This window comes from Argentina anserina, chromosome 7 (assembly GCF_933775445.1).
Source record: "Argentina anserina chromosome 7, drPotAnse1.1, whole genome shotgun sequence".
In the NCBI taxonomy this organism is placed as follows: Eukaryota; Viridiplantae; Streptophyta; class Magnoliopsida; order Rosales; family Rosaceae; genus Argentina; species Argentina anserina.
The window spans coordinates 2,843,901-2,853,218 of NC_065878.1; the positions used below are offsets into that span (position 1 = coordinate 2,843,901).

General features: G+C 36.2%; 1 protein-coding gene across 2 annotated transcripts; it reads right to left on the minus strand.

The window, feature by feature from the left end:
- Positions 1 to 758: 758 nt before the first annotated feature.
- Positions 759 to 8,944, minus strand: LOC126801803 (uncharacterized). 2 transcript variants are annotated; one of them, XR_007672876.1, is made up of 12 exons: positions 8,837 to 8,944; positions 8,499 to 8,572; positions 8,215 to 8,369; positions 6,695 to 6,982; positions 6,303 to 6,432; positions 3,185 to 3,292; positions 2,987 to 3,089; positions 2,768 to 2,893; positions 2,120 to 2,313; positions 1,765 to 1,892; positions 1,290 to 1,414; positions 759 to 1,203 (listed from the first exon to the last, which is right to left on the minus strand). XR_007672876.1 is itself a non-coding variant. In XM_050529264.1 (11 exons), the coding sequence occupies exons 2-10, from the start codon at positions 8,549 to 8,551 to the stop codon at positions 1,796 to 1,798; spliced, it is 1,254 nt and encodes a 417-aa protein (XP_050385221.1). In that variant the 5' UTR covers positions 8,552 to 8,572; positions 8,837 to 8,943; the 3' UTR covers positions 759 to 1,203; positions 1,765 to 1,795. The 2 variants fall into 2 exon arrangements, 1 of the variants encoding a protein (XP_050385221.1); XM_050529264.1 differs by lacking the exon at positions 1,290 to 1,414 and having other exon boundaries at positions 8,837 to 8,943.
- Positions 8,945 to 9,318: the final 374 nt, after the last annotated feature.

Genomic DNA, 9,318 nt, shown 5'->3' on the forward strand with positions numbered 1-9,318 from the left:
ATGCAGATGTTTAGCCTATCCCCTGCCGGCTTTTTTATGTCAATGCAACATTTGCAAACACTCCCTGGTGTAAAAATTAAGCACACTATTGTTTCAACGTCGAAGTACATGGTCTTTCATGTTTGGGTTACCAGAAGATGATAAGGTGACGCAAAAGCTGATGGGTGATGGCTCTAGAAGCAGCAATTGTGAAAATATTGGTGCAGGGTGGTGTCAAAGGAGTGAAGGGTGTTGGATTAATGTTTTCCAAGCTGATTTGGGTATTGGGAAGCTCTTGATGCGGAATAATGGGGCATGTTCTATGCTCCTATTTGTGGAAATCAGTCTGTTGAAGATTGAAACTAACTGCTGCCTTGCCTGACTTCTATTGAAGTGATATCATTCCATGATTGCATCCTTGGATCCCTTATCTCGCGCAGCAAAAATATCCTTGCTCAGTTTCACCGTCTCAACTCTCGAACATTCATAGAGAAAGCATTACAGTTGCTAATTTTCTTGCACATAACAACGTTACCCATGACTGGAATTCCTGAACTTGGAAGTCCAGGAGCAGACCTGCTGTTAGGTCGTTTAGTTAGTTTGCTTCCTTTGCTTTTTGTTCTTGCCTCCTAGGCCCCTGTAACGAAATGTCTACTCTTAATTGTTGATCGTCTAGAAATGCTGAGAATTGGGACTAGTGTAAACATAACATGACACATTAATCTACCTAGTATAAATTATGAGGTATCACGAAAGGACTCCGAGGGTGACAAGAATGCAAAACACAATCCACGCTTGGAAACCGGAAAATATTTTCAGTCAGCTAAAAGCCAAATATCCAACAGTATTTCTGGCACTCATCCGGTAACTGAAACAAGGTACCATCAACAATCTGCAAAAGATCAGCAACATGCAATACAACATTTTAGTATCCGACATCCTGTTATGGAACTGGAATACAATCCTTCTCCACATTGTCCTTACAATATCATAACAAAAACACATTATATTCACTGTGTTTCGAAGAATATAACTCTACTTCCCTAAGTAGCCAGATACACAAAATTGGCTCTCGTAGTATCATCTGAGGTTAAATTCTCATAATACTCCTCCGCAACGCATCTTGTCCAAGGACACTCTACCAGTAATGACAACGATCTTCAAGTTTCCATAACACAGATTATCCCATTACCATTATAGCTTTCTGTACTCCCTAACAGGTAACTGCAGGAAAGTTGTCAGTTCAATTACTAATGAGGTTTGCAATACTTGCATGGAGAGCGATATGTAACCAGTACATGAGACAATACCTGCCGTAGCATACCCACTGAATATCTGATCGAAATTATGACATTTAAGCACCTAATATCTGTAAATCCCACCCCACTTCAACCCAGAAGTTGTAATGCACAAACATCAGGAGCCAGGAGGGGCCCTATAATTAGATATTGTTTTCTTTTAGATTTTTTTTTAAATGAAGTTATGAAAGACGAGAAAAGTACAATATACAAGTTGAAACAAATTTCAACATTTTGTTTAAACGTACTTTTTCCAATACGGATCAAAAACATTCATAAAGGGGTTATACCATAAGTTCATTGACATCCTAGACGGAATAGCATGTATTACTACCTGAGAATGTTTGCAACAAGAATACAGGTCCTAAACTGAAAAGGAAAACTGTGCTCTAGTGATTTTTTTCATAAACAGACTTATGGTCAATTAATGACAATTATAAACCCTCAATTGTCAGATGACAATCACAGAGCCCAGCTATATACTTACCCAATATATGATATAAAAGCAGGAGCTGAACTCAACTCCCTGTACCAGGTCTTAGTTGGACCACCAAATCATCAGCAGAGTAGTAATCTGCGATGAGCCGGTACATGTATGATGGATTATGGCCTCCACTGGGAAGAAAGAGACAATTGTGAGTGATACACTATGCAGGATATCAGGATATATTAAACTGAGAAAGTTCATAATACTGAGGTTGATCATTATAGAGTTGAGGCTAGATAGAAGCTACGATGGCAGAATCATGTTATAATCCCATTTTCATTTTTTTCCCTTGATATAATAGAAATGCAAAAGGTGAAACCTATACTCCATGAATCTAAATCCATACAGTACTTACGTATCAGTAATAAATAGACCAACAAGCTTTGGCGGCACATAATCAAATGTAGGATTGACAACATGCAGAAGTGGGGAACCAGTGCCACTTTGGGAATCCAAGCAATCTGAGAATTCTCCAAAATCCAGCAGCTCAGAAGGGGATCTTAACTCATTCAGCAAGACTTCTGGGTTGTGTGGATACAAAGGACACAACTGTAAGGCAAACAGACAATTTGGTTGGAGAAAGTGTTGACGATTGAAACCTAGGAACATAAGGTACAAACAGATAGTATTATTCTCAATTTAACCCGGCTAAGACCAACTCTGTTTGAGAATCTCATGAGGCCGGATCCCCATTTTAGCATTCTTGTAATTATTCTAATCATGCATAAAAAAACTAGCAACTAGCAAAAACTTGAATGGTTCCTGAAAAGCTAAAGGAAAGAAAATTCTCAAAATAGGAAGCATATTTCATGCCCAAATTTTTACTTAAATAATTCCTCCAGCCTAACACAGTTCTCTACAAACTGCTCCACACATTGTTACCACTTACCCCATACGCGGAGTAATATTAGAAAATGTATTTTCGACCCCAAATTGAAATTTTGAAAACAAAATGCAGGAATTTTGATATTCTGAAGAGTTCAACAAGTACCGTTTAATATACCTTGTGACTGCCAGCAAGTACAACAAAAGGGACAGCATGCCTTTGGGCTGCCAGTGCAACCATATTCAACCCAACAGGTGCTATAACCCCACCATTGGCCATGACAGCATGAGCACCAACTATAACCTTAAAAATAAAATATTCAATGTCAACCTGGAAGACAGAACATAGATTCTCAAATATGAGGAAAATATAAATATTATTAAGGCTGCCTCCTACCATGTTAACTCGAGATATCATAGCAAATACTGCAGAATCAGTAATCAGCGTGGTTTGTAAACCTCTGGCAACCAATTCTTTTGCAAGATGATGCCCCTGATACCTGATAGAATTAGAATGGTCAACCTAGGAAAACCCCAAACTATACGAATTAGAATTCTTAAACATTGGAAAGATTTAGTAGGGCTTTGCACTAACCTTGGAGCTCCCTCTGCAACAAATACCCGAAATGATCTTTTTTTATCCTTTGCCGCACAAAGAAATTCCAGTACTGTTTTTGAACTGCCTAGAGTTAATATAACCTCACTGCAAAAACACTACAATTAAAATACTAAAAATAGCAGATGAAAAAGTTACACTAAATTAAGAAAATTTAAGATCATACATACTAGCCAGTAGCCACTTTACATAAAACTAGACTTTCTGATGGATGGAGCAAAGATCCATAACTGTCTTATATGTAACTTTTCAGCATGTACACATAGCAGTGCCAGAAGATATCACAAAAAATGAGCAAGTTGTTACAGATGAGCACGAATGCAACAAGCCTTGGATCCAAAATCCCAAAGAACCAAACAGTTCACTAGATCAAGTTTTCTCGGGAAATTCAAAATTACATTAGAGTAGTTTATTGTCCCAGCATTGAAGTCAGCATACATAATCTTAAAATTTTCACAAACTGCTAGATGTGTAAACCAGGAAAGCAAAGGATTACAACCATCAAATTAGATAAAAAAGAATTACTTCACTTAAACATCCCAGTGTACTAATCTTGTTCGTATCACACAGTTTTTTGAATATCCATCCTCTTATGTCTGCTTTCTTCCAAAAAAATAATCCTGTTAAGTTCTGCAATCCTTTCTATATATGAAAATTATATGAAATGTTGGATCTACCATAATTAGCACGAAGTGGGTGAACTGAAATATGACATATACTATCAGCAAGAAAGAATCTAGTTTGTGACATACAAATGATGGACCTACTGCATCTCATTCACAAAAATATGTGAAAACAATACTTTTTTCAGTGTTCTAGTCTGTGAACCATAATTTGGTCTTACCCTCAGTACCTCAAGAATTTAATTTCCCAAAAAGTATCCTCTTCAGTGAAATGATTATACAGTACAAAAAACAGCGATCTAAGCGTGCCAGCAAGTAAGAGTACAGCCATCAAATCGAAAAGAAAGAGTCAATAAACTAAGCCGGCCCACTTGAACGTTTAGATGGTAGGAAACAGACCATAGGAGGCAGTCTTAGCAACGAAACATAAACTGAGCACCCAGGTTAAAAATTGATGTATAAGGAATGGAATACAAAGTTAGCCACACAGCTAATCAATTTAATCTGCAAAATATATTTAAAGCTGATGAAAGAATCCAAAATATCAGCTCTGCTCTGGCAACAAATTTATAACCTATCTGGTTAAACTATAAACTTCAAAATCTTTCATTAGCAATCATTTGGTGAAGTTTACCTATAAGCTAAGCTATACACATTATTGGTTAAAAGACACTTGATGCTCCATGCACATACAAGATATTGACAGTTAAATAACAGAGCAAATAACAAAGCAGGAAAGAAAACTTAACCCATTTGTTTCAGAGATAAACCAGAAATACACATTTAAAAGTCCTCCCTGTACATTATGTAAACAAAATTTTTGTTCCTATTTTATCTTGTTTGACACTTAGATTTAGTCTAGTTCTTTTAAATGGTACTTTATGGTATCTTGTGCACACTTTTACGATTGACCAAGGGAATATAATGCACTTCGATATCGATTAATTATGCCAATTAACACGGCAAATTTTCTAAGCATCTAGCTATGCTTGAATTATATTTTCAAACATACAATAATCAGCAACCTGAAAGCATGCAACTCCAGCCACATAGATTAGAGAAAACCCATATACAAAAATAAACTAAATTAACAAAGCAGAAAATCAGCAACTGACGCACCCATATTAGGTACTTAATCAATTTCTAATTTCTTGTAACCAGATGACCAGAGCCAGTCAAGAAACAATGCCTGACTCCTCAAACTCAATCTATGAGTGAATGATCCTTCAGAAATAGAATTGATCAACATAGTACAGCAGCCACAACTTAGGTGGAAAAGAAATATCCACTCTTGAGACCTAAGAGTGAACCTAACTTCTTTTGGGTCAAAGTAAAGTCTTCGATGTAATTTAAGGCTCGTTTCAATGTTATGAGTAATTATGAATCTATTTTTCTTTAAACAGTATTTTTCTTTGAAGAGTCTATTTAAATCGAGAGTGCTCGCTCAAGGGCCTTATTAATATGTCTTCAAATGAGTCTTCAGGAGTCCAACGATATAGCTACTAATTGGAAACCCAAATAAGATTGAATGAAATGTAATTGAGTTTTATTGAAGCCTTGGTGCCTTGGTTTCCCTACCCTATTCCCTAATCTCTGTTCTGTTCCCTAATTCCCTTGTTCTATTTCTTTTTTCCACAGCTAAAACTCTCCTTTTCTTCTAAATCCATTCTTCTCTTAAACACTCAACACTCCCCGACCAACCCAAATCTTTTACTCTCACCTTCAGTTGTGCTGCATTTACCCCAGGAAAAATGAAGCCATTATTATACTCTTACAGTCTGACCTACCATTTCTCAAGTATTACAGAATCCTCATAAACCGACGCATACATTACCAACAAGAGCTTCATTGTCATTATAATCAGTGAACTGAAAAAAGCATTACACGAACAAAAGCTATATGATCATGATAACATTTGCTTCTGTATCAACAATTGATCAAAAGAAACCATATTTCTAAGCCATTGGTTACAGATACCATAAATCTGATCTAATGAATGAAAGAAGGCAAGAGTAACAGTATGAGAAATAATTTAGAAGCAACACCATTATGCATTGTGAATAAGAACTGAAGCGAGAAACAGGGGATATAAAGACCAACAGACAAACAAACAAAAAATGAAAACCATAATAGCATTGAAATTGGTTATAAATAGATCACCAAAACCACCACAAATGCATGTATAAGATTAGTATATAGTATTCTCACTCCATGAAATCAACATCAAAAAAGACTGATTAGTTATATATGCCTAGCAAGGTCTTTTAATTTATTTTGTGGTTTTGTTAGTCCCAGTCTATTTACTCTTTAAGAATTGAGTCGAACAAAGAAAAATTACTATTAAAGTAATTGTATATCTTAAGGTGAAACTGAGCTTATACATGACCGCACAAGGCTTCTATGTTCAAAAGAAAATACTAAAATCAGTAATAGGCAGTGTATTAAAAATAGTCAAGGCTTAGAGGCAATCATACTTATGGTGAATGTGCTCTACTGCTTGCTCAGCAATCTGCTCATGGCAAGTGCCAATATCTTGAATAAGTTCATTGACTGCTTCAATGACATCATGTTTCAGCTTCCGGCTTCTAGAACTTTTATCAGCAGCTGTGAAAGATAATAAATATCAATGTCATAAGCCATTTGATTTTCCTTTGAAATAGTAACTCAAATTCCAGCACCATAAGCCATTGTGAGGCCCAAATTCAAGTGATTAATTTGCACAGAAATAATAAACATTATCATCAGAAATATCCACTGAAAAAAGTCCGCTTGCTTTAATTAAGTTTCTGATCAGATGAGGGAAAAAACACAATATATTAAAAAGTAAAAACAAAATCCCAAAAACTTAAAAGGGTAAAGAGCGCACATTTGCTTTTTCCTTCAGAATCACCCCCAGATGAAGACGTGTGAGGCAAAGCTGCTGCATCAGGTATGTCTTCAAGGAGGGTTTGCAAGGACGGAGGACGCAGTGTGCTTCTTGCAGCTGCTGCAACTACAGCAGCAGACAAGACAGGATAGTTGTCGCGGTCACCATCATCTTCATCATCACTGACAGTCGACATGTTCAACCCAGCCATAGCAGCATTGGCGAGAGAAAGATCCTCCTCCCTGATAATGTGCAAAACACGCCTCACAATATTACCCACAGCAAGCTCTGCAATCATATTCACAAACATCACCATGAAAAATTGAATAATCTAGCCTCTAAATATATAAATATTTGATTAAAAAAACAACAACAGTAAATAAATAAATACATTACTTCTGGGATAATATGTATGAATAAGAAAATCCTCACATTATGCATATAGGTGTACTCAAATAGCAACATAAATACTTTTCTACGTTGGAAGTAGAATCAACAAATCAGTTTACATTGAAAATAGCCAATGTCAGCACGGTTTTAAAATCATTGAGAGAATACTTCATCGAGAAAGGAAAACATCTAGAAAATTTTCACTAAGCTAGTTGGTTATATCAAATCGTATTTGCACTTGTGGGGACATATAATTTAGTAGTATATAGCCACATTCCATAGCTTCCAAATTATCCAAAGGATTTCTTGGAAGTAGAAATAACAAATCCGTTTGCATTAAATATAGTCAAAATTAAAACAGATTTATAATCATTTAGAGAATACTTCATTGAGAAAGGAAGACATCTAAAAAAATTTCACTAAGCTAGCTGGTTATATCTCAAGTTGTCCAAAGGTTTTCTTTCTGGGATTAAGGGGAGAAGAAAGGGGGTGTGGATTATGGCTCCAGTGTTAGAGCACTTAATCCTACACTCACAAAAGGAATACTGCCCTCTCCCATCACAGCACTGTAGTCTCGTTTCAACAAAAAACAGAAAAGGTATAAAGTTTTGTGCAAATATTGGCTTTGCTCGTTTGAAAAAACAACTTTAAGATCATATGGGGGACCCCAATGAAAGCTGAAGAAAAGAACCATCCCCCACGAATTTCCTGCTAGACAATAGAAGATAATATACATATTTATTTCAGCATCAAACACAGTGGAACTTAAGATGCTTATGCCCCAACAAAAAACAAAAACAACAGAGAAAGATTCATACTATTAAAAGTTAAGCACCAACTGGTAGGCCGCAATCAACTCACTAGCCTTTGGAAAAGGAAAACATATATGTAATCAACCCAAACATTCATGAAAGAAACACTTAATTTATCATTTCTTAGTCCCAAACTTGACCATATATATGGTCTAATCTGAAAGCCATAGAAAATAATTGCCAAAGTAGTAGCTAACTGGTGTTACAAATAAAATATGTTCAAGCAGCAAGAATGACTGTCACTCTCTACCAACCAAACCAAATAAACACAACAGCAACACGATTACAACGGCTTATGCAACATTTCCACACACATACCCACAGGATTTGCAACAATGAGCTGCTCCCCAACGGCCTTGACAGCATCAATCAAGGCTGCAGCTTGATTCGTGTAAGGCACACGCTGTGACGAAATCACCGAGCGCAGCAACTCAGCAGCCTGCTTAGCCGTGGCATGCGAGCCCTCGATTTTACTGCCACAACAAAACCATCCACAATATATAAAAAAAATTTAAAAATAAATAAATAAATGAAACTACTCTAACACCAACTACAACAAACTCCCTCAAAATCGAAACAACCAAGAAATAAGAAACACATACCGCCTTTTCAGCTTGATGATGAAACCATTCACAAGGGTATGCACGTCCGGCATGATTACGTCACTCAATTTCACCTGAAACAAAAGATGCAGATAGAATCACATCAAAACCCAAATCGACTTTAATTTTTTACATGATGATGAAATTGCACATATTCACTTTTCAAAAATAAAAACATGAGGGCTTGAATTTCAGTGAGGGAAGAGCCAATTCGTAAGGAGGTTTAGAACGAAGAAAAAGCTGAGAAAAAAAAAGTGCTCGAGGTATCAGAGCAAACCTAAACGTGAGAAACGAAAAGCGGAGAGAAATTGCAGAGGAGATGAAGGTTAAGAGCTTACGGGCGAGATCGGAGAAGCATGTAAATATGAGAGAGAGAGAGAGAGAGAGTTGTGTGTGGGGTTTATTGCACAGTTTGGGGCTTTTGAGAGAAGAGAACCTTCTATTTTGCATTTGGGTTACTTTTGGGTGTCCGGTTTTTTTTATTTTCCCAAACCCGGTCCGATTTCTATGATATTGGGTTTTCTCTTTTATTTTAATTTAAATATATACATTTTCGAGATCTAATGTCTAATCTTTCTTCGTTCTTTTTAGCTTTTTTTATATATATTTCAACTACATGGTTAGTGTATCCTTGATTTCACCGAGCTTGTTATGAATGATGGCCTTTCTTTCTTTGGAAAGTTTGTTTTTTACTAGTTTTTTTTTAAGACGGCATGCATTATTCTTGAGATGACAGTGTCAATTTAAACTATATTTATTGGATCATAATTTTTAATTGGTCACCAAAATCCATAAGAAGCTGTCTTTCTTATGAGAGCTA

Bases quoted from the DNA above. Each gene is read 5' to 3' on its own strand.
- LOC126801803 (XM_050529264.1), bottom strand. From the start codon at position 8,551: ATGCCGGACGTGCATACCCTTGTGAATGGTTTCATCATCAAGCTGAAA. The intron at 2,894-2,986 runs GTAGGAGGCAGC...TTTATTTTTAAG, and splicing joins TGATATCTCGAGTTAACATG to GTTATAGTTGGTGCTCATGC. The intron at 1,893-2,119 runs GTAAGTACTGTA...CTTTCTTCCCAG, and splicing joins GGTCTATTTATTACTGATAC to TGGAGGCCATAATCCATCAT.